This window comes from Oncorhynchus keta, chromosome 29 (genome assembly GCF_023373465.1).
Source record: "Oncorhynchus keta strain PuntledgeMale-10-30-2019 chromosome 29, Oket_V2, whole genome shotgun sequence".
NCBI lineage: Eukaryota > Metazoa > Chordata > Actinopteri > Salmoniformes > Salmonidae > Oncorhynchus > Oncorhynchus keta.
In genome coordinates this window covers 2301631-2327756 of record NC_068449.1, presented here as the reverse complement: position 1 = coordinate 2327756, position 26126 = coordinate 2301631, and the positions used below count along the sequence as shown (strand labels likewise).

The 26126-nt window shown below is 45.8% G+C and overlaps 1 protein-coding gene across 1 annotated transcript in view; it reads left to right on the top strand.

Annotated features, from left to right (window-relative positions):
• Positions 1–26126, top strand: part of map4k5 (mitogen-activated protein kinase kinase kinase kinase 5) — a 123264-nt gene that overhangs the window by 42927 nt on the left and 54211 nt on the right. The window contains exons 13-21 of the mRNA XM_052485369.1: positions 417–533; positions 4772–4850; positions 7166–7224; positions 10831–10898; positions 19160–19198; positions 22431–23039; positions 23551–23613; positions 23796–23838; positions 24730–24864. Coding sequence (XP_052341329.1) covers positions 417–533; positions 4772–4850; positions 7166–7224; positions 10831–10898; positions 19160–19198; positions 22431–23039; positions 23551–23613; positions 23796–23838; positions 24730–24864 — 1212 coding nt within the window. The remainder of the gene's footprint in view (positions 1–416; positions 534–4771; positions 4851–7165; positions 7225–10830; positions 10899–19159; positions 19199–22430; positions 23040–23550; positions 23614–23795; positions 23839–24729; positions 24865–26126) is intronic.

The following is a 26126-nucleotide window of genomic DNA, read 5'->3' as shown; positions in this document are numbered from 1 at the left end:
GTCTCCCCCCTCCCGTCTGTCTGTCTGTCTGTCTCCTCCCGTCCGTCTGTCTGTCTGTCTCCTCCCGTCCGTCTGTCTGTCTCCCCCCTCCCGTCTGTCTGTCCCCTCCCGTCCGTCTGTCTGTCCCCTCCCGTCCGTCTGTCTGTCCCCTCCCGTCCGTCTGTCTGTCCCCTCCCGTCCGTCTGTCTGTCCCCTCCCGTCCGTCTGTCTGTCCCCTCCCGTCTGTCTGTCTGTCTCCCCCCTCCCGTCTGTCTGTCTGTCTGTCCCCTCCCGTCTGTCTGTCTGTCCCCTCCCGTCCGTCTGTCTGTCCCCTCCCGTCCGTCTGTCTGTCTCCTCCCGTCCGTCTGTCTGTCTCCGTCTGTCTGTCTCCCCCCTCCCTGTCTCCGTCTCCCCCCTCCCGTCTGTCTGTGTTGCAGCATTTGTTTTTAGATCAGACAGGGCTGACTAGGAGAGTAGCTGTGGAGCTGCTGGACAAGATGAACAACCCAGACAACCACCAACACTTCTCTGAGGTGGACGACGATGACCTGGAGGTAAATGACTAACCCCAGCCCTGCTGTCTATCTGTCTGGGTCTAAAACTAACCCCAGCCCTGCTGTCTATCTGTCTGGGACTAAAACTAACCCCAGCCCTGCTGTCTATCTGTCTGGGACTAAAACTAACCCCAGCCCTGCTGTCTATCTGTCTGGGACTAAAACTAACCCCAGCCCTGCTGTCTATCTGTCTGGGACTAAAACTAACCCCAGCCCTGCTGTCTATCTGTCTGGGACTAAAACTAACCCCAGCCCTGCTGTCTATCTGTCTGGGACTAAAACTAACCCCAGCCCTGCTGTCTATCTGTCTGGGACTAAAACTAACCCCAGCCCTGCTGTCTATCTGTCTGGGACTAAAACTAACCCCAGCCCTGCTGTCTATCTGTCTGGGACTAAAACTAACCCCAGCCCTGCTGTCTATCTGTCTGGGACTAAAACTAACCCCAGCCCTGCTGTCTATCTGTCTGGGACTAAAACTAACCCCAGCCCTGCTGTCTATCTGTCTGGGACTAAAACTAACCCCAGCCCTGCTGTCTATCTGTCTGGGACTAAAACTAACCCCAGCCCTGCTGTCTATCTGTCTGGGACTAAAACTAACCCCAGCCCTGCTGTCTATCTGTCTGGGACTAAAACTAACCCCAGCCCTGTCTGTCTGTCTGTCTGGGACTAAAACTAACCCCAGCCCTGCTGTCTATCTGTCTGGGACTAAAACTAACCCCAGCCCTGCTGTCTATCTGTCTGGGACTAAAACTAACCCCAGCCCTGCTGTCTATCTGTCTGGGACTAAAACTAACCCCAGCCTTGCTGTCTATCTGGGACTAAAACTAACCCCAGCCCTGCTGTCTGTCTGTCTGGGACTAAAACTAACCCCAGCCCTGCTGTCTATCTGTCTGGGACTAAAACTAACCCCAGCCCTGCTGTCTGTCTGTCTGTCTGTCTGTCTGGGACTAAAACTAACCCCAGCCCTGCTGTCTATCTGTCTGGGACTAAAACTAACCCCAGCCCTGTCTGTCTGTCTGTCTGGGACTAAAACTAACCCCAGCCCTGTCTGTCTGTCTGTCTGTCTGTCTGTCTGTCTGTCTGTCTGTCTGTCTGTCTGGGACTAAAACTAACCCCAGCCCTGTCTGTCTGTCTGGGACTAAAACTAACCCCAGCCCTGCTGTCTATCTGTCTGGGACTAAAACTAACCCCAGCCCTGCTGTCTATCTGTCTGGGACTAAAACTAACCCCAGCCCTGTCTGTCTGTCTGTCTGGGACTAAAACTAACCACAGCCCTGCTGTCTATCTGTCTGGGACTAAAACTAACCCCAGCCCTGCTGTCTGTCTGTCTGGGACTAAAACTAACCCCAGCCCTGTCTGTCTGTCTGTCTGGGACTAAAACTAACCACAGCCCTGCTGTCTGTCTGTCTGGGACTAAAACTAACCCCAGCCCTGCTGTCTGTCTGTCTGGGACTAAAACTAACCCCAGCCCTGCTGTCTATCTGTCTGGGACTAAAACTAACCCCAGCCCTGCTGTCTATCTGTCTGGGACTAAAACTAACCCCAGCCCTGTCTGTCTATCAGTCTGGGACTAAAACTAACCCCAGCCCTGTCTGTCTATCTGTCTGGGACTAAAACTAACCCCAGCCCTGTCTGTCTGGGACGAAAACTAACCACAACCCGTCTGTCTGGGACTTAAAACTAACCACAGGCCTGTCTGTCTGGGACTAAAACTAACCCCAGCCCTGTCTATCTGTCTGGGACTAAAACTAACCACAGCCCTGTCTGTCTGTCTTTCTGTCTGGGACTAAAACTAACCCCAACCCTGTCTGTCTGGGACTAAAACTAACCCCAGCCCTGTCTGTCTGGGACTAAAACTAACCACAGCCCTGCTGTCTATCTGTCTGGGACTAAAACTAACCACAGCCCTGCTGTCTGTCTGTCTGTCTGTCTGGGACTAAAACTAACCACAGCCCTGTCTGTCTGTCTGGGACTAAAACTAACCACAGCCTGTCTGTCTGGGACTAAAACTAACCACAGCCCTGTCTGTCTGTCTGGGACTAAAACTAACCACAGCCTGTCTGTCTGGGACTAAAACTAACCACAGCCTGTCTGTCTGGGACTAAAACTAACCACAACCCGTCTGTCTGGGACTAAAACTAACCACAGCTCTGTCTGTTTGTCTGTGGCTAAAATGGTTCCCTATTCCCCATATACAGTGCATTCCAATAACTTCCTCTGTCTCTCTCACCGTTATGACATCGTTTACTCTTGTGGGGACATGTTATGTATTTACAGTGAAAGTATTCAGACCCTTTCACGTTTTCCACATTTTGTTAATCAATCAATCAAATGTATTTATAAAGCCCTTCCTACATCAGCTGATGTCTCAAAGTGCTGTACAGAAACCCAGCCTAAAACCCCAAACAGCAAGCAATGCAGGTGTAGAAGTACGGTGGCTAAGAAAAACTCCCTAGAAAGGCAGGAACCTCGGAAGAAACCGTGAGAGGAACCAGGCTATGAGGGGTGGCCAGTCCTCTTCTGGCTGTGCCGTTAAGTTTAGCTGTTAAGTTATAGCCTGTTTCTAAAATATATATTTTGTAAATGCTCAGCACTCTATAAACACAATACAATATCACAATATCACAATACCACATAATGACAAAGCAAAAAAAGGTTTTTAGAATTGTTTTCAAATGTATAAAAAATTTGAAAAAATAAATACCTTATTTACATAAGTATTCAGACCCTTTGCTATGAGACTCAAAATGGAGCTCAGGTGCATCCTGTTTCCATTGATCATCCTTGAGATGTTTCTACAACTTGATTGGAGTCGACTTCTGGTAAAGTCAATTGATTGGACATGATTTTGAAAAGCACACACCTGTCTATATAAGGTCCCACAGTTCACAGCGCATGTCAGAGCAAAAACCAAACCATGACGTCGAAGGAATTGCCCGTAGAGCTCCGAGACAGGATTGTGTCGAGGCACAGATCTGGGGAAGGGTACCAAAACATTTCTGCAGCATTTAAAGGTCCCCAAGAACACAGTGGCCTCCATCATTCTTAAATGTAAGAAGTTTGGAACCACCAAGACTTTTTCTAAAGCTGGCTGCCCGGTCAAACTGAGCAATCAGGGTTGAAGGGCCTTGGTCAGGGAGATGGTCACTCTGACAGAGCTCACAACTTCCTCTGTGGAGATGGGAGAACCTTCCAGAAGGGCAACCATCTCTGCAGCACTCCAAAAACCAGGCCTTTATGTTAGTGACCAGACAGAAGCCACTCCTCAGTCAAAGGCACATGACAGCCCGCTTGGAGTTCGCCAAAAGACACCTAAAGGACTCTCAGACCATGAAAAACAAGACTCTCTGGTCTGATGAAATCAAGATTAAACTCCGTGGCCTGAATGCCAAGCATCACGTACGGTGGAAACCTGGCACCATCCCTACCCTGAAGCATGTTGGTGGTGGCAGCATCATGCTGTGAGGGATGTTTTTCAGTGGCAGGGACTGCGAAACCAGTCAGGACTGAGGAAAAGATTAACAGAGAAAAGTTCAGAGATCCTTGATGAAAATTTGCTCCAGAGCACTCAGGACCTCAGAATGGGGCGAAGGTTCATCTTCCAATAGGACAACGGCCCGAAGCACACAGCCAAGACGACGCAGGAGTGGCTTCGGGACAAGTCTCTGAGTGGCCCAGCCAGAGCCCGGACTTGAACCCAACCTGAAAATAACTGTGCAGCGTCACTCCCCATCCAACCTGACAGAGCTCGAGAGGCTCTGTAGAGAAGAATGGGGAGAAACTCCCCAAATACAGGTGTGCTAAGCTTGTAGCGTCATACCCTAGAAGACTCGAGGCTGTAATCACTGCCAAAGGTGCTTCAACAAAGGACTGCGTAAATGGTCTGAATACTTAAATGTGAATGTGATAGTCTGTTATTTCTAAAAACCGTTTTGCTTTGACATTATGGGGTACTGCTCTACTGGATGTCATAAGGTGAATGCACCAATTTGTAAGTCGCTCTGGATAAGAGTGTCTGCTAAATGACTTAAATGTAAATGTATTGTTTGTCGATTGATGAGGAAAAACGTCCATTTTATACTAAGTCTGTAATGTAACAAAATGTGGAGAAAGTCAAGGGGTCTGAGTAGTTTATTCCTTCACTTTGAAACATCTAATTTTGAAGTCTGTCTACTCTTTCTCCCCCTCTTTCTTTTCTTGTTCTCTCTTCCCTTATTTTTCTCCCCCTCCCTCCTCAGTCTCTTTCAGTAGTGAGACACACCATCCGTTCCATCAACAAACACCCCAGACCAGAGAGAACTCACTCAGAGATCAGCTGTAAGTAACACCAGCCACTCTCTCCTCTCTTCTCTTCCTCCTCTGGTCCTCTTCTCCTCCTCCTCTGGTCCTCTCTTCTCCTGGTCCCCCCCCCCCCCAAAAAAAACCTGAACATCATAACTACGTGTCCATGCAAGTCATTAGTTTATTGGACAAAAATGCACATTTATGATTTATCATGAAGCTTCACTGTCCCAATCTGCATAACACTTTCACTTTGGTTTCCAACAACATGAGGGAGGAAACAGCACAATAGCTGCTCTAACTGCAACGTGAATCCTCTATATTCAATAGTCTATAACCCCTTCTCCCCTAACGTTTACTCAAGTAGTATTTCACTGGGTGACTTTTACTTGAGTCATTTTCTATTAAGGGATCTTTACTTTTACTCAAGTATGACTATTGAGTTATTCTCTATGGGATCTTTACTTTTACTCAAGTATGACTATTGAGTCATTCTCTATGAGATCTTTACTTTTACTCAAGTATGACTATTGAGTCATTCTCTATGAGATCTTTACTTTTACTCAAGTATGACTATTGAGTCATTCTCTATGAGATCTTTACTTTTACTCAAGTATGACTATTGAGTCATTCTCTATGAGATCTTTACTTTTACTCAAGTATGACTATTGAGTCATTCTCTATGAGATCTTTACTTTTACTCAAGTATGACTATTGAGTCATTCTCTATGAGATCTTTACTTTTACTCAAGTATGACTATTGAGTCATTCTCTATGGGATCTTTACTTTTACTCAAGTATGACAACTGGGTCGTTTCTCCACCATTGGTTCTATGCAAAATACATATTCCTCTCATTCAAGTTGTGAGAACCAAAGGGGAGGAAACATATTCTGACAAGCACTCAATGCACAACAATACTAAATGCAATCGAGGTAAAAAAAAAACACTTTTGAATGCAGAGTTGTGGCCTTTTGTTTAAAAAAAAGACTGGCATCCCAACATTCCTCCTGCTGCCACGTTTACAGTATTTCCCTACTGTAATCTGTCTAATTGTTTTACAAATGCATCTTTACAACCAGAGTTTCAAGCTTGGTTTAGGCGCAACAGAGCTATTTTTAAGGGGCAACGGAGCCCAGGCCACAGGGCGCCTTAATGGGAAAACAGGGCGCCTTGGCTGGAAAACAGGGCGCCTTGGCGGGAAAACGGGGCGCCTTGGAGGGAAAACGGGGCGCCTTGGAGGGAAAACGGGGCGCCTTGGAGGGAAAACGGGGCGCCTTGGAGGGAAAACGGGGCGCCTTGGAGGGAAAACGGGGCGCCTTGGAGGGAAAACGGGGCGCCTTGGCTGGAAAACGGGGCGCCTTGGAGGGAAAACGGGGCGCCTTGGAGGGAAAACGGGGCGCCTTGGAGGGAAAACGGGGCGCCTTGGAGGGAAAACGGGGCGCCTTGGAGGGAAAACGGGGCGCCTTGGAGGGAAAACGGGGCGCCTTGGAGGGAAAACGGGGCGCCTTGGAGGGAAAACGGGGCGCCTTGGAGGGAAAACGGGGCGCCTTGGAGGGAAAACAGGGCGCCTTAATGGGAAAACAGGGCGCCTTGGAGGGAAAACATGGCGCCTTGGAGGGAAAACATGGCGCCTTGGAGGGAAAACGGGGCGCCTTGGAGGGAAAACGGGGCGCCTTGGAGGGAAAACGGGGCGCCTTGGAGGGAAAACGGGGCGCCTTGGAGGGAAAACGGGGCACCTTAATGGGAAAACAGGAGGGAAAACATGGCGCCTTGGAGGGAAAACAGGAGGGGAAACAGGGTGCCTATGCTGCATCAGTTGGGCTACAGGTGATAATGCCTGATGCTCTGATAATATAGAGTGGGGGTTGGGGCCACAAAATATCTGAACTCGTCAGGAGGGGCCACAGTGGGAGGGAAGGAAGCCAGGAAACATTCAAACAAGGCAGGTCAGAAATGGATCTTTATTCCACCAGAGACCCTTGGTTCAAAGTGATGCTCTCAATCGGGTTTCATTTTGGGACTCGCATAGTGCCTGAATGTGAGATCCTAATTAACGGAGAGAGCCTGGCCTGCCCTTTGTGTTGATGGCTCTGGTTTGAAGTTAGCCCTATGTGCAGATCTAGGATGAGTTTCCCCTCACCACAACCTAACCTCAATCATTAGTTGAAGAAATGCAAAACTGGTCTAAGATCAGTCGGTGTCTTAAAGGATTTACTCAGTGTTGATGCATTGAGGATACTGGTATGGTTTGTTGTGATGGTTGGAGTGTTGGGATCTGGCTCCCCCTACTGACTGGAGTGTGTAATGTCTCAATGCCACTTCTTCAAAGCCTTCTTCTCTCCTCCACAGTTGATAAAGTGAAGTTTGAACCTCCACTGAGGAAGGAAACGGAGGCTCACACTGAAATGGTGAATATGTTTAATATTTCATAAGCAATTTCATTGGTTATTTGTGATTTTTACTTCTTTTTGACTCGCGTATGGGGTGCCATTTCAGACTCTGTACCGTAATACCCTGTATATATCCTCCACATTGACTCTGTACCGTAACACCCTGTATATAGCCTCCACATTGACTCTCTACCGTAATACCCTGTATATAGCCTCCACATTGACTCTGTAGCGTAATACCCTGTATATAACCTCCACATTGACTCTGTACCGGTACCCCCTGTATATAGCCTCCACATTGACTCTCTACCGTAATATCCTGTATATAACCTCCACATTGACTCTGTACCGTAATACCCTGTATATAGCCTCCACATTGACTCTGTACCGTAACACCCTGTATACAGCCTCCACATTGACTCTGTAGCGTAATACCCTGTATATAGCCTCCACATTGACTCTGTACTGTAATACCCTGTATATAGCCTCCACATTGACTCTGTACCGTAATACCCTGTATATAGCCTCCACATTGACTCTGTACCGTAATACCCTGTATATAGCCTCCACATTGACTCTGTACCGTAATACCCTGTATATAGCCTCCACACTGACTCTGTACCGTAACACCCTGTATATAGCCTCCACATTGACTCTGTACCGGTACCCCCTGTATATAGCCTCCACATTGACTCTGTACCGGTACCCCTGTATATAGCCTCCACATTGACTCTGTACCAGTACCCCCTGTATATAGCCTCCACATTGACTCTGTACCGGTACCCCTGTATAAAGCCTCCACATTGACTCTGTACCGTAAGACCCTGTATATAGCCTCCACATTGACTCTACCAGTACCCCCTGTATATAGCCTCCACATTGACTCTGTACCGGTACCCCTGTATAAAGCCTCCACATTGACTCTGTACCGTAAGACCCTGTATATAGCCTCCACATTGACTCTGTACCGTAAGACCCTGTATATAGCCTCCACATTGACTCTACCAGTACCCCCTGTATATAGCCTCCACATTGACTCTGTACTGTAACACCCTGTATATAGCCTCCACATTGACTCTGTACCGTAATACCCTGTATATAGCTTCCACATTGACTCTGTACTGTAATATCCTGTATATAGCCTCCACATTGACTCTGTACTGTAATGCCATGTATATAGCCTCCACATTGACTCTGTACCGGTACCCCCTGTATATAGCCTCCACATTGACTCTGTACTGTAATACCCTGTATATAGCCTCCACATTGACTCTGTATCGTAACACCCTGTATATAGCCTCCACATGGACTCTGTACCGTAATACCCTGTATATAGCCTCCACATTGACTCTGTACCGGTACCCCCTGTATATAGCTTCCACATTGACTCTGTACTGTAATACCCTGTATATAGCCTCCACATTGACTCTGTACCGGTACCCCCTGTATATAGCTTCCACATTGACTCTGTACTGTAATACCCTGTATATAGCCTCCACATTGACTCTGTACTGTAATACCCTGTATATAGCCTCCACATTGACTCTGTACTGTAATACCCTGTATATAGCCTCCACATTGACTCTGTACTGTAATGCCATGTATATAGCCTCCACATTGACTCTGTACTGTAATACCCTGTATATAGCCTCCACATTGACTCTGTACTGTAATACCCTGTATATAGCCTCCACATTGACTCTGTACTGTAATACCCTGTATATAGCCTCCACATTGACTCTGTACCGTAATACCCTGTATATAGCTTCCACATTGACTCTGTACTGTAATATCCTGTATATAGCCTCCACATTGACTCTGTACTGTAATGCCATGTATATAGCCTCCACATTGACTCTGTACCGGTACCCCCTGTATATAGCCTCCACATTGACTCTGTACTGTAATACCCTGTATATAGCCTCCACATTGACTCTGTATCGTAACACCCTGTATATAGCCTCCACATGGACTCTGTACCGTAATACCCTGTATATAGCCTCCACATTGACTCTGTACCGGTACCCCCTGTATATAGCTTCCACATTGACTCTGTACTGTAATACCCTGTATATAGCCTCCACATTGACTCTGTACCGGTACCCCTGTATATAGCTTCCACATTGACTCTGTACTGTAATACCCTGTATATAGCCTCCACATTGACTCTGTACTGTAATACCCTGTATATAGCCTCCACATTGACTCTGTACTGTAATACCCTGTATATAGCCTCCACATTGACTCTGTACTGTAATGCCATGTATATAGCCTCCACATTGACTCTGTACTGTAATACCCTGTATATAGCCTCCACATTGACTCTGTACTGTAATACCCTGTATATAGCCTCCACATTGACTCTGTACTGTAATACCCTGTATATAGCCTCCACATTGACTCTGTACTGTAATACCCTGTATATAGCCTCCACATTGATTCTGTACTGTAATACCCTGTATATAGCCTCCACATTGACTCTGTACTGTAATACCCTGTATATAGCCTCCACATTGACTCTGTACTGTAATACCCTGTATATAGCCTCCACATTGACTCTGTACTGTAATACCCTGTATATAGCCTCCACATTGACTCTGTACTGTAATACCCTGTATATAGCCTCTACATTGACTCTGTACTGTAATACCCTGTAAATAGCCTCCACATTGACTCTGTACTGTAATGCCATGTATATAGCCTCCACATTGACTCTGTACTGTAATACCCTGTATATAGCCTCCACATTGACTCTGTACTGTAATACCCTGTATATAGCCTCCACATTGACTCTGTACTGTAATACCCTGTATATAGCCTCCACATTGACTCTGTACTGTAATACCCTGTATATAGCCTCCACATTGATTCTGTACTGTAATACCCTGTATATAGCCTCCACATTGACTCTGTACTGTAATACCCTGTATATAGCCTCCACATTGACTCTGTACTGTAATACCCTGTATATAGCCTCCACATTGACTCTGTACTGTAATACCCTGTATATAGCCTCCACATTGACTCTGTACTGTAATACCCTGTATATAGCCTCTACATTGACTCTGTACTGTAATACCCTGTATATAGCCTCTACATTGACTCTGTACCAGTACCCCCTGTATATAGCCTCCACATTGACTCTGTACCAGTACCCCCTGTATATAGCCTCCACATTGACTCTGTACTGTAATACCCTGTATATAGCCTCCACATTGACTCTGTACTGTAATACCCTGTATATAGCCTCCACATTGACTCTGTACTGTAATACCATGTATATAGCCTCCACATTGACTCTGTACTGTAATACCCTGTATATAGCCTCCACATTGACTCTGTACTGTAATACCCTGTATAAAGCCTCGCTACTGTTGTGTTACTGCTGCTTTTTAATTATTTCTTACTGTTATTGTTTTAAATGTTGTACTTATCTTATAACTGCATTGTTGGTTAAGGGCTTTTAAGTAATCATTTCACTAAGGTCTACTACACCTGTTTGTTTTTTTATACACAAGAGCTTTCGTCGAAGGTTGTTCACTACTCTATAGGGTGCCATTTTCTACGCAGCCCCTGGTGTTATGGAACTAACTGTCTTGTTTGTTATTGCCGTGGTCTTTCCAGGATGTGACTAAACAGAGCGACTTCCCCTCCCCCTGGAGCCCATTCGCAGAGGGAGGCATCACGACCAGGTAAGAACCCCGTGGTAACCATCGTCATGGGAACACCTCTGTTAATGGCTCCAGGCTTCTGTTATTAGCTGGCTGGGGCTGTCTCCTGTCTCGTCTGGTCCAATGTGAGTCTGCCATGCGACTACTGAATAACACCAGGGTTAAGACAAAATGGAATGTCTCCCTCCACACTTACAAATATGTCAAATAAAGCTAGATAAACCAAAATAAGAGGTAATATGTATATATTTTTTTAATGTGGACTCATTACATTTTTGGCTGGTTTTACACACCCAACAACAATTTTTAAGAGAGTGGGATGGTTCCTCTCCATTAGACCATGGGTACACAGGACAGCACGAGAGCCCTGGCATTAGTAATCAATACCTTTAGTAATCAATAGCTTTTAGTAATCAATACATCTTTAAATCATCTACTCTGCTCAAGCTTTCTATTTTTCCGTTTTGTCTTTTTATAGGTGTTAAGTAGGCTTTTACTGACTTTTGTTGTGTGAATAATTTTGTGAAACCTCCCTGCTTCACCTGGCTGTGAGACTAGCCCACACTACAGGGATCATTCCACGGAGGGTCAAGAGGTCAAGGGGGGGCTGCATGATTTTATTTCTCCCTTGTATTTGATTTGATCAGGGACTGTACCCATAAAGCTTCTTACAGTAAGAGTGCTCATCTAGGACCAGTTTTCCCCTTTAGATCATAATGAATGAGGTTATATGGACAGCGAGGGACCTGATCCTAGATCATAATGAATGAGGTTATATGGACAGTGAGGGACCTGATCCTAGATCATAATGAGGTTATATGGACAGCGAGGGACCTGATCCTAGATCATAATGAATGAGGTTATATGGACAGCGAGGGACCTGATCCTAGATCATAATGAGGTTATATGGTCAGCGTGGGACCTGATCCTAGATCATAATGAGGTTATATGGACAGCGAGGGACCTGATCCTAGATCATAATGAATGAGGTTATATGGACAGCGAGGGACCTGATCCTAGATCATAATGAATGAGGTTATATGGACAGTGAGGGACCTGATCCTAGATCATAATGAGGTTATATGGACAGCGAGGGACCTGATCCTAGATCATAATGAGGTTATATGGACAGCGTGGGACCTGATCCTAGATCATAATGAATGAGGTTATATGGACAGCGTGGGACCTGATCATAATGAATGAGGTTATATGGACAGTGAGGGACCTGATCCTAGATCATAATGAGGTTATATGGACAGTGAGGGACCTGATCCTAGATCATAATGAGGTTATATGGACAGCGTGGGACCTGATCCTAGATCATAATGAGGTTATATGGACAGCGTGGGACCTGATCCTAGATCATAATGAGGTTATATGGACAGCGAGGGACCTGATCCTAGATCATAATGAGGTTATATGGACAGCGAGGGACCTGATCCTAGATCATAATGAGGTTATATGGACAGCGTGGGACCTGATCCTAGATCATAATGAATGAGGTTATATGGACAGTGAGGGACCTGATCCTAGATCATAATGAGGTTATATGGACAGCGAGGGACCTGATCCTAGATCATAATGAATGAGGTTATATGGACAGTGAGGGACCTGATCCTAGATCATAATGAGGTTATATGGACAGCGAGGGACCTGATCCTAGATCATAATGAGGTTATATGGACAGCGAGGGACCTGATCCTAGATCATAATGAATGAGGTTATATGGACAGCGAGGGACCTGATCCTAGATCATAATGAGGTTATATGGTCAGCGAGGGACCTGATCATAATGAATGAGGTTATATGGACAGTGAGGGACCTGATCCTAGATCATAATGAGGTTATATGGTCAGCGTGGGACCTGATCCTAGATCATAATGAGGTTATATGGTCAGCGAGGGACCTGATCATAATGAATGAGGTTATATGGACAGTGAGGGACCTGATCCTAGATCATAATGAGGTTATATGGACAGCGTGGGACCTGATCCTAGATCATAATGAGGTTATATGGACAGCGTGGGACCTGATCCTAGATCATAATGAATGAGGTTATATGGACAGCGAGGGACCTGATCCTAGATCATAATGAGGTTATATGGACAGTGAGGGACCTGATCCTAGATCATAATGAGGTTATATGGACAGTGAGGGACCTGATCCTAGATCATAATGAGGTTATATGGACAGTGAGGGACCTGATCCTAGATCATAATGAATGAGGTTATATGGACAGCGAGGGACCTGATCCTAGATCATAATGAGGTTATATGGACAGCGTGGGACCTGATCCGAGATCATAATGAGGTTATATGGACAGCGAGGGACCTGATCCTAGATCATAATGAGGTTATATGGACAGCGAGGGACCTGATCCTAGATCATAATGAGGTTATATGGACAGCGTGGGACCTGATCCTAGATCATAATGAGGTTATATGGACAGTGAGGGACCTAATCCTAGATCATAATGAGGTTATATGGACAGCGAGGGACCTGATCCTAGATCATAATGAGGTTATATGGACAGCGAGGGACCTGATCCTAGATCATAATGAGGTTATATGGACAGCGAGGGACCTGATCCTAGATCATAATGAGGTTATATGGACAGCGTGGGACCAGATCCTAGATCATAATGAGGTTATATGGACAGCGAGGGACCTGATCCTAGATCATAATGAGGTTATATGGACAGCGAGGGACCTGATCCTAGATCATAATGAGGTTATATGGACAGCGAGGGACCTGATCCTAGATCATAATGAGGTTATATGGACAGCGTGGGACCTGATCCTAGATCATAATGAATGAGGTTATATGGACAGTGAGGGACCTGATCCTAGATCATAATGAATGAGGTTATATGGACAGTGAGGGACCTGATCCTAGATCATAATGAATGAGGTTATATGGACAGCGAGGGACCTGATCCTAGATCATAATGAATGAGGTTATATGGACAGCGAGGGACCTGATCCTAGATCATAATGAATGAGGTTATATGGACAGCGTGGGACCTGATCCTAGATCATAATGAGGTTATATGGACAGCGTGGGACCTGATCCTAGATCATAATGAATGAGGTTATATGGACAGCGAGGGACCTGATCCTAGATCATAATGAATGAGGTTATATGGACAGCGAGGGACCTGATCCTAGATCATAATGAATGAGGTTATATGGACAGCGTGGGACCTGATCCTAGATCATAATGAATGAGGTTATATGGACAGCGAGGGACCAGATCCTAGATCATAATGAGGTTATATGGACAATGGACAGCGTGGGACCTGATCCTAGATCATAATGAATGAGGTTATATGGACAGCGAGGGACCTGATCCTAGATCATAATGAATGAGGTTATATGGACAGCGAGGGACCTGATCCTAGATCATAATGAATGAGGTTATATGGACAGCGTGGGACCTGATCCTAGATCATAATGAATGAGGTTATATGGACAGCGAGGGACCAGATCCTAGATCATAATGAGGTTATATGGACAGCGAGGGACCTGATCATAATGAGGTTATATGGACAGTGAGGGACCTGATCCTAGATCATAATGAGGTTATATGGACAGCGTGGGACCAGATCCTAGATCATAATGAGGTTATATGGACAGCGAGGGACCTGATCCTAGATCATAATGAGGTTATATGGACAGCGAGGGACCTGATCCTAGATCATAATGAGGTTATATGGACAGTGAGGGACCTGATCCTAGATCATAATGAGGTTATATGGTCAGCGTGGGACCTGATCCTAGATCATAATGAGGTTATATGGACAGCGAGGGACCTGATCCTAGATCATAATGAGGTTATATGGACAGCGAGGGACCTGATCCTAGATCATAATGAGGTTATATGGACAGCGAGGGACCTAATCCTAGATCATAATGAGGTTATATGGACAGCGTGGGACCTGATCCTAGATCATAATGAGGTTATATGGACAGTGTGGGACCTGATCCTAGATCATAATGAATGAGGTTATATGGACAGCGTGGGACCTGATCCTAGATCATAATGAATGAGGTTATATGGACAGCGTGGGACCTGATCCTAGATCATAATGAATGAGGTTATATGGACAGCGTGGGACCTGATCCTAGATCATAATGAATGAGGTTATATGGACAGCGTGGGACCTGATCCTAGATCATAATGAGGTTATATGGACAGTGTGGGACCTGATCCTAGATCATAATGAATGAGGTTATATGGACAGCGAGGGACCTGATCCTAGATCATAATGAGGTTATATGGACAGCGTGGGACCTGATCCTAGATCATAATGAGGTTATATGGACAGCGAGGGACCTGATCCTAGATCATAATGAGGTTATATGGACAGCGTGGGACCTGATCCTAGATCATAATGAGGTTATATGGACAGCGGGGGACCTGATCCTAGATCATAATGAATGAGGTTATATGGACAGCGAGGGACCTGATCCTAGATCATAATGAGGTTATATGGTCAGCGAGGGACCTGATCCTAGATCATAATGAATGAGGTTATATGGACAGCGTGGGACCTGATCCTAGATCATAATGAGGTTATATGGACAGCGAGGGACCTGATCCTAGATCATAATGAGGTTATATGGACAGCGTGGGACCTGATCCTAGATCATAATGAGGTTATATGGACAGCGAGGGACCTGATCCTAGATCATAATGAGGTTATATGGACAGTGTGGGACCTGATCCGAGATCATAATGAGGTTATATGGACAGCGAGGGACCTGATCCTAGATCATAATGAGGTTATATGGACAGTGTGGGACCTGATCCGAGATCATAATGAGGTTATATGGACAGCGAGGGACCTGATCCTAGATCATAATGAGGTTATATGGACAGCGAGGGACCTGATCCTAGATCATAATGAATGAGGTTATATGGACAGCGTGGGACCTGATCCTAGATCATAATGAATGAGGTTATATGGACAGCGAGGGACCTGATCCTAGATCATAATGAGGTTATATGGACAGCGAGGGACCTGATCCTAGATCATAATGAGGTTATATGGACAGTGAGGGACCTGATCCTAGATCATAATGAATGAGGTTATATGGACAGCGTGGGACCTGATCCTAGATCATAATGAGGTTATATGGACAGCGAGGGACCTGATCCTAGATCATAATGAATGAGGTTATATGGACAGCGTGGGACCTGATCCTAGATCATAATGAGGTTATATGGACAGCGAGGGACCTGATCCTAGATCATAATGAGGTTATATGGACAGCGTGGGACCTGATCCTAGATCATAATGAGGTTATATGGACAGCGAGGGACCTGATCATAATGAATGAGGTTATATGGACAGCGTGGGACCTGATCCTAGATCATAATGAGGTTATATGGACAGCGAGGGACCTGATCCTAGATCATAATGAGGTTATATGGACAGTGAGGGACCTGATCCTAGATCATAATGAATGAGGTTATATGGACAGCGAGGGACCTGATCCTAGATCATAATGAATGAGGTTATATGGACAGCGAGGGACCTGATCCTAGATCATAATGAGGTTATATGGACAGTGTGGGACCTGATCCTAGATCATAATGAGGTTATATGGACAGCGAGGGACCTGATCCTAGATCATAATGAGGTTATATGGACAGCGTGGGACCTGATCCTAGATCATAATGAATGAGGTTATATGGACAGCGAGGGACCTGATCCTAGATCATAATGAGGTTATATGGACAGCGTGGGACCTGATCCTAGATCATAATGAGGTTATATGGACAGCGTGGGACCTGATCCTAGATCATAATGAGGTTATATGGACAGTGAGGGACCTGATCCTAGATCATAATGAATGAGGTTATATGGACAGCGTGGGACCTGATCCTAGATCATAATGAGGTTATATGGACAGCGAGGGACCTGATCCTAGATCATAATGAGGTTATATGGACAGCGTGGGACCTGATCCGAGATCATAATGAGGTTATATGGACAGCGAGGGACCTGATCCGAGATCATAATGAGGTTATATGGACAGCGTGGGACCTGATCCTAGATCATAATGAGGTTATATGGACAGCGAGGGACCTGATCCTAGATCATAATGAATGAGGTTATATGGACAGCGAGGGACCTGATCCTAGATCATAATGAGGTTATATGGTCAGCGAGGGACCTGATCATAATGAATGAGGTTATATGGACAGCGAGGGACCTGATCCTAGATCATAATGAATGAGGTTATATGGACAGCGAGGGACCTGATCCTAGATCATAATGAATGAGGTTATATGGACAGCGAGGGACCTGATCCTAGATCATAATGAGGTTATATGGACAGCGAGGGACCTGATCCTAGATCATAATGAGGTTATATGGACAGCGAGGGACCTGATCCTAGATCATAATGAGGTTATATGGACAGCGAGGGACCTGATCCTAGATCATAATGAGGTTATATGGACAGCGAGGGACCTGATCCTAGATCATAATGAATGAGGTTATATGGACAGCGTGGGACCAGATCCTAGATCATAATGAGGTTATATGGACAGCGAGGGACCTGATCCTAGATCATAATGAGGTTATATGGACAGCGAGGGACCTGATCCTAGATCATAATGAGGTTATATGGACAGCGAGGGACCTGATCCTAGATCATAATGAGGTTATATGGACAGCGAGGGACCTGATCCTAGATCATAATGAATGAGGTTATGTGGACAGCGAGGGACCTGATCCTAGATCATAATGAATGAGGTTATATGGACAGCGAGGGACCTGATCCTAGATCATAATGAGGTTATATGGACAGCGAGGGACCTGATCCTAGATCATAATGAGGTTATATGGACAGTGAGGGACCTGATCCTAGATCATAATGAGGTTATATGGACAGCGAGGGACCTGATCCTAGATCATAATGAGGTTATATGGACAGCGAGGGACCTGATCCGAGATCATAATGAATGAGGTTATATGGACAGCGAGGGACCTGATCCTAGATCATAATGAGGTTATATGGACAGCGAGGGACCTGATCCTAGATCAGCACTCCTACACTGAGACGCTTTACGACTACAGGCACAGGTCACTGATCAGTCCCCTCACCTTGTTGTCTAGATCTTAATTGGATCCAAAATAGAAAATAAATGACTAAATAGACACTAGATAACTTCATGGAATGAATTTGACCTCCCCTGGACTGACCTGTTTCCATTTCACCTTAGTTTGTGTGGAGCAAGCTACCCTGTTCTCTTCTCAAAGCATGACCTTTGACCCTACACGCCTACCTGTCTCCCTGTAGTCTGGCGTGTTTGTACCAAGTTGTGAAAGAGCAAGGTTCTTGTCCGTCCACGTGCTTTGACTGTCCTTTTTGTTTTCTTTTTGTTTCTTCTTCTTCTCCTGTCCTTCCTCTCCGTTGCTCTCTTCTTCTCCTGTCCGTCCTCTCCGTTGCTCTCTTCTTCTCCTGTCCTTCCTCTCCGTTGCTCTCTTCTTCTCCTGTCCTTCCTCTCCGTTGCTCTCTTCTTCTCCTGTCCTTCCTCTCCGTTGCTCTCTTCTTCTCCTGTCCTTCCTCTCCGTTGCTCTCTTCTTCTCCTGTCCGTCCTCTCCGTTGCTCTCTTCTTCTCCTGTCCTTCCTCTCCGTTGCTCTCTTCTTCTCCTGTTCCTTCCTCTCCGTTGCTCTCTTCTTCTCCTGTTCCTTCCTCTCCGTTGCTCTCTTCTTCTCCTGTCCTTCCTCTCCGTTGCTCTCTTCTCCTCCTGTCCTTCCTCTCCGTTGCTCTCTTCTTCTCCTGTCCTTCCTCTCCGTTGCTCTCTTCTTCTCCTGTCCTTCCTTCCTCTCCGTTGCTCTCTTCTTCTCCTGTCCTTCCTTCCTCTCCGTTGCTCTCTTCTTCTCCTGTCCTTCCTTCCTCTCCGTTGCTCTCTTCTTCTCTCCTGTCCTTCCTTCCTTCCTTCCTCCGTTGCTCTCTTCTTCCCTGTCCTTCCTTCCTCTCCGTTGCTCTCTTCTTCTCCTGTCCTTCCTTCCTCTCCGTTGCTCTCTTCTTCTCCTGTCCTTCCTTCCTCTCCGTTGCTCTCTTCTTCTCCTGTCCTTCCTTCCTCTCCGTTGCTCTCTTCTTCTCCTGTCCTTCCTTCCTCTCCGTTGCTCTCTTCTTCTCCTGTCCTTCCTTCCTCTCCGTTGCTCTCTTCTTCTCCTGTCCTTCCTTCCTCTCCGTTGCTCTCTTCTTCTCCTGTCCTTCCTTCCTCTCCGTTGCTCTCTTCTTTGCCTGTCCATCCGAAGGAGCCTTCTGAAAAGCGTTGAGGACGAGTTGTTCCAACGGTAACACTAACAACACCCTGTGTATGTTTTCCTCAATGGCACTCTATTCCCTATTTAGTGCCATACTCTTGACCAGAGCCAGTATGAATGAACCCAATAGGCCCCTGGTCAAACGTAGTGCACTATATAGGGAAAAGGGTGCTAATGGGGGAGGCTACTTGAGTGTCCTGTGGTAGAATGCCATTGACCCACTCCACTTCACTATCTGTTGTGATGGCAGTCTGGCTGATGGGATTAAAGCCAGGCCGCTATGCTGCGGCCCGGCTGTGTGCCACCCTGCTCCGTTCATACCCATCCTGATGCCCTGCCGTGCTCTAACGTAGCTGTAAAACCCACCAGGCTTTTGTGGACCTGAAAACCCAATCGTTTCAATTCAACAATGTTTTTGGTAACTTTTTCACCAATATAAATATGCTGCACCGCCCGCGAGTTCTGAAACATTGTCTTGTCTGTCTACTCAACAGAATGTTAAATTAGTTACAGTGGTAGCCTACACACTTAGAACCAACAGAATGTAAACTAGTAACAGTGGTAGCCTACACACTTAGAACCAACAGGAAGTAAACTAGTTACAGTGGTAGCCTACACACTTAGAACCAATATATACAACTAGTTACAGTGGTAGCCTACACACTTAGAACCAATATGTACAACTAGTTACAGTGGTAGCCTACACACTTAGAACCAATATGTACAACTAGTTACAGTGGTAGCCTACACACTTAGAACCAATATGTACAACTAGTTACAGTGGTAGCCTACACACTTAGAACCAATATGTACAACTAGTTACAGTGGTAGCCTACACACTTAGAACCAACAGAATGTAAACGAGTAACAGTGGTAGCCTACACACTTAGAACCAACAGGAAGTAAACTAGTTACAGTGGTAGCCTACACACTTAGAACCAATATATACAACTAGTTACAGTGGTAGCCTACACACTTAGAACCAATATGTACAACTAGTTACAGTGGTAGCCTACACACTTAGAACCAATATGTACAACTAGTTACAGTGGTAGCCTACACACTTATAACCAATATGTACAACTAGTTACAGTGGTAGCCTACACACTTAGAACCAATATGTACAACTAGTTACAGTGGTAGCCTACACACTTAGAACCAATATACACAGCTAGTTACAGTGGTAGCCTACACACTTAGAACCAATATATACAACTAGTTACAGTGGTAGCCTACACACTTAGAACCAATATGTACAACTAGTTACAGTGGTAGCCTACACACTTAGAACCAATATGTACAACTAGTTACAGTGGTAGCCTACACACTTAGAACCAATATGTACAACTAGTTACAGTGGTAGCCTACACACTTAGAACCAATATGTACAACTAGTTACAGTGGTAGCCTACACACTTAGAACCAATATGTACAACTAGTTACAGTGGTAGCCTACACACTTAGAACCAATATATACAACTAGTTACAGTGGTAGCCTACACACTTAGAACCAATATATACAACTAGTTACAGTGGTAGCCTACACACTTAGAACCAATATGTACAACTAGTTACAGTGGTAGCCTACACACTTAGAACCAATATGTACAACTAGTTACAGTGGTAGCCTACATACAAGATCAACTGTCTGTTCATCTGTTAAATTCTACTGTGTTTTTAGAGTTGCAAAATACTTGAACTAGTGCGCTATCTAATAGACCCAGTTTAAATGAGATGCGCATGGTAAGTCGTAGTCGGCTAACGCTTCTTTGGAAATATGAATCCATCATGGCCAGAAAATATGAGGTATTTATTCTGCAATCGTTGTGAAAATATGTATTGTATTTCTAAATTAAATATTGTTTACTTGAGACGTTCGCATAAAGCAAAAATACTTGGAAGTAGTTTTATCTATTTACTACTGTAAAGTGGGTCCAATTAAATGAGCGATGGCACATTCTATGTCTACAGGCTACTGCAGGCTACTGCAGGCTGCTACAGGCTACTACTACAGGCTACTGCAGGCTACTACTACAGGCTACTGCAGGCTACTGCAGGCTGCTACAGGCTACTACTACAGGCTACTGCAGGCTACTGCAGGCTACTACTATACAGGCTACTGCAGGCTACTGCAGGCTGCTACAGGCTACTACTACAGGCTACTACTACAGGCTACTACTACAGGCTACTGCAGGCTACTGCAGGCTACTACTACAGGCTACTGCAGGCTACTGCAGGCTACTACTACAGGCTACTACTACAGGCTACTGCAGGCTACTACTATACAGGCTACTGCAGGCTACTACTATACAGGCTACTGCAGGCTACTACAGGCTGCTACAGGCTACTACAGGCTACTGCAGGCTACTGCAGGCTGCTACTATACAGGCTACTACAGGCTACTGCAGGCTGCTACTATACAGGCTACTTACTGCAGGCTACTACAGGCTACTGCAGGCTACTGCAGGCTACTGCAGGCTGCTACTATACAGGCTACTGCAGGCTACTACAGGCTACTGCAGGCTACTACAGGCTACTGCAGGCTACTACAGGCTACTGCAGGCTACTACTACAGGCTACTACTACAGGCTACTGCAGGCTACTGCAGACTGCTACTATACAGGCTACTACAGGCTACTGCAGGCTACTGCAGGCTACTACAGGCTGCTACTATACAGGCTACTACAGGCTACTGCAGGCTACTGCAGGCTACTGCAGGCTACTGCAGGCTACTACAGGCTGCTACTATACAGGCTACTACAGACTGCTACTACAGACTGCTACTGCACCAGTATGAAACCATTACTATCCGACGAGATGAATTTATTCTGCAATGATCATGGAAATGAAATGGGAAATCGATGCCTCTATCTAACTAGTTCAGAATGCAAAGATTTTAAAAAAAATATATAAATAATCACTAATGACAAATTGTAAAGAGACCTTGGCCTCAGCGTCCTTCCCTGTCAAAATAAAGATTAAAAAATAAATAAAAAATGATTGCATCTTGTTATATTTACCTGTTTGTTTTTATGAATTAGCTTTGTCATATACCTAATTGTATAAAATACTAGTCTACTTTCTGCTGCAATGCTTCAACCACGACAAACTGTGCGTATGCATGGTCTAAAGTTTGAGGAAAGCTAAGCACATTCTCACGTCAAGTTACATTTTTATAAATGCCAACTTTTCTGTGAACTGGCGGTGCTCATGTTTTGGGGTATATTTTGTACATGCGCAACATATGTAAATAAGGCCCCAGGCTCCTATTCTCTGAGTCACAGAGGGTCCAGGCTCCTATTCTCTCTGAGTCACAGAGGGTCCAGGCTCCTATTCTCTCTGAGTCACAGAGGGTCCAGGCTCCTATTCTCTCTGAGTCACAGAGGGTCCAGGCTCCTATTCTCGCTGAGTCACAGAGGGTCCAGGCTCCTATTCTCGCTGAGTCACAGAGGGTCCAGGCTCCTATTCTCTCTGAGTCACAGAGGGTCCAGGCTCCTATTCTCGCTGAGTCACAGAGGGTCCAGGCTCCTATTCTCGCTGAGTCACAGAGGGTCCAGGCTCCTATTCTCGCTGAGTCACAGAGGGTCCAGGCTCCTATTCTCGCTGAGTCACAGAGGGTCCAGGCTCCTATTCTCGCTGAGTCACAGAGGGTCCAGGCTCCTATTCTCGCTGAGTCACAGAGGGTCCAGGCTCCTATTCTCGCTGAGTCACAGAGGGTCCAGGCTCCTATTCTCGCTGAGTCACAGAGGGTCCAGGCTCCTATTCTCGCTGAGTCACAGAGGGTCCAGGCTCCTATTCTCGCTGAGTCACAGAGGGTCCAGGCTCCTATTCTCGCTGAGTCACAGAGGGTCCAGGCTCCTATTCTCGCTGAGTCACAGAGGGTCCAGGCTACTATTCATGGAAACCATGGAACGAGTCATCTACTTCATAAGCATCATCATGGAAACCAGGGTCGGGCTCAATTCCAGTCAGTTCAGGAAGTACACTGACATCCCAATTCTCTTCAATGCTTGTAGATTTGGAATGTGGTTTACTTGCTGAATTGACTGGAATTGAAATGGAATTCACCACAACCCTGGTGGTAACATTACCCCCCCCCCAGCCCTGACCTCCCTGTTCCTCCCCTCTCTGACCTCCCTGTTCCTCCCCTCTCTGACCTCCCTGTTCCTCCCCTCTCTGACCTCCCTGTTCCTCCCCTCTCTGACCTCCCTGTTCCTCCCCTCTCTGACCTCCCTGTTCCTCCCCTCTCTGACCTCCCTGTTCCTCCCCTCTCTGACCTCTCTGACCTCTCTGACCTCCCTGACCTCCCTGTTCTCTTCTCCTCCCTCTGATCTGTCCTACCCGCTGAGTCACAGAGGGTCCATTCCTCGGTCTTCCTCCAGAGGACATAGGGTCCAGGCCCATCTGGAGGGGTCGCAGGCTCCTATTCTTGAAGACGTGGAGCTGTCCAGGCTGCTACACACACACACACACACTTCACATCACTCACCAGGGTCACTCACTCACTTCACTCACTGACATCCCACTCACTTCAATGCAGATTTGGAATGTGGTTTACTTGCACTTGACTGGACTCACTCACTCACTCACCCTGCCTGACTGACTGTCTGGTCTTCTCCAATTCTAGGTCGACCCTGAAGCATGGAATCCCACCACCTCTACCGCCAAAGGTAAATCCTTATTCACTGCATATAATGGGGTTTCAATATATACTGGGTTTTCAATATATACTGGGGTTTCAATATATACTGGGTTTTCAATATATACTGGGGTTTCAATATATACTGGGTCTTCAATATATGCTGGGGTTTCAATATATGCTGGGGTTTCAATATATACTGGGGTTTCAATATATGCTGGGGTTTCAATATATACTGGGGTTTCAATATATGCTGGGGTTTCAATATATGCTGGGGTTTCAATATATGCTGGGGTTTCAATATATGCTGGGGTTTCAATATATGCTGGGGTTTCAATATATGCTGGGGTTTCAATATATGCTGGGGTTTCAATATATACTGGGGTTTTAATATATACTGGGGTTTCAATATATACTGGGGTTTCAATATATACTGGGGTTTCAATATATACTGGGGTTTCAATATATACTGGGGTTTCAATATATACTGGGGTTTCAATATATGCTGGGGTTTCAATATATGCTGGGGTTTCAATATATGCTGGGGTTTCAATATATGCTGGGGTTTCAATATATGCTGGGGTTTCAATATATGCTGGGGTTTCAATATATGCTGGGGTTTCAATATATGCTGGGGTTTCAATATATGCTGGGGTTTCAATATATGCTGGGGTTTCAATATATACTGGGGTTTCAATATATACTGGGGTTTCAATATATACTGGGGTTTCAATATATGCTGGGGTTTCAATATATGCTGGGGTTTCAATATATACTGGGGTTTTAATATATACTGGGGTTTCATACTGGGGTTTCATCATATACTGGGGTTTCATACTGGGGTTTCATCACATACTACTTCCTCTATTCTCCCTCTCCCGTCTTCCTCTCTCTCCACTTCTCCCCCATCTCTCCCCCTCAGCCTCAACTGAACAGTTTGTCAGATGAGCTAGGTCTGACTGATGAGCGGTGTCTGACGGTGAGGAGGTTCCCGGGCTCAGAGAGCAGCCCAGGCCTGGGCCCCCGGAGACTGAGCACCCCAGAGCAGGGCAACAAGGTATGTGTTTATGTTTGATGGCTTTTTCTATTACAACGGTTGACGGTACAGTGCATTGGAAAGTATTCAGGCTCCTTCATTTTGTTACGTTACAGACTTATTCTAAAATGGATTTGTTCCCCCCCTCATCAATCTACACACAATACCCCATAATGACATCACAATACCCCATAATGACATCACAATACCCCATAATGACATCACAATACCCCATAATGACAAAGCAAAAAGTTAGATTTTATTTTTTTTGCAAATGTATAAAAATGCAGAAACATATTTACATAAGTATTCAGACCATTTACTCAGTACTTTGTTGAAGCACTTTTATCAGCGATTTACAGCCTCAAGTCTTCTTGGGTTTGGCGCTACAAGCTTGGGACACCTGTATTTGGGGAGTATTTCCCTTATTCTTCTCTGCAGATCCTCTCGAGCTCTCAGGTTGGATGGGAAGTGTTGCTGCACAGCTACTTTCTGGTCCCTCCAGAGACTTGTCCCGAAGCCACTCCTGCATTATCTTGGCTGTGTGCTTAGGGTCGTTGTGTGTTGGAAGGTGAATTTTCACCCCAGTCTGAGGTCCTAAGTGCTCTTTTAGAAGGTTTTCATCTAGGATCCCTCTGTGCTCTGTTCATCTTTCCCTCAATCCTGTCTCCCAGTCCCTGCCACTGAAAAACATCCTCACAGCATGATGCTGCCACCACCACCATGCTTCACCGTAGGGATGGTGCCAGGTTTCCTCCGGACGTGACGCTTGGCATTCAGGCCAAAGAGTTCAATCTTGATTTCATCAGATCAGAGAATCTTTAGGTGCCTTTTGGCAAACTCCAAGCAGGCTGTCATGTCTTTTTACTGAGGAGTGGTTCCCGTCTGGCCACCCTACCATAAGTGCCTGATTGGTGATTTGCTGCGGAGGTGGGACAACCTTCCAGAAGGACAACCATCTCCACAGAGGAACTCTGGAGCTCTGTCAGAGTGACCATCAGGTTCTTGGTTACCTCCCTGACCAAGGCCCTATTCCCCCGATTGCTCAGTTTGGCCGGGCGGCCAGCTCTAAGAAGAGTCTTGGTGGTTCCAATCTTCTTCCTTTTAATGAATGATGGAGGCCACTGTGTTCTTGAGAACCTTCAATGCTGCAGAAATGTTTTGGTACCCTTCCCCAGATCTGTGCCTCGACACAATCCTGTTTCGGAGCTCTATGGACAGTTCCCTTCGACCTCATGGCTTGGTTTTTGCTCTGACATGCACTGTCTGCTGTGGGGGATCTT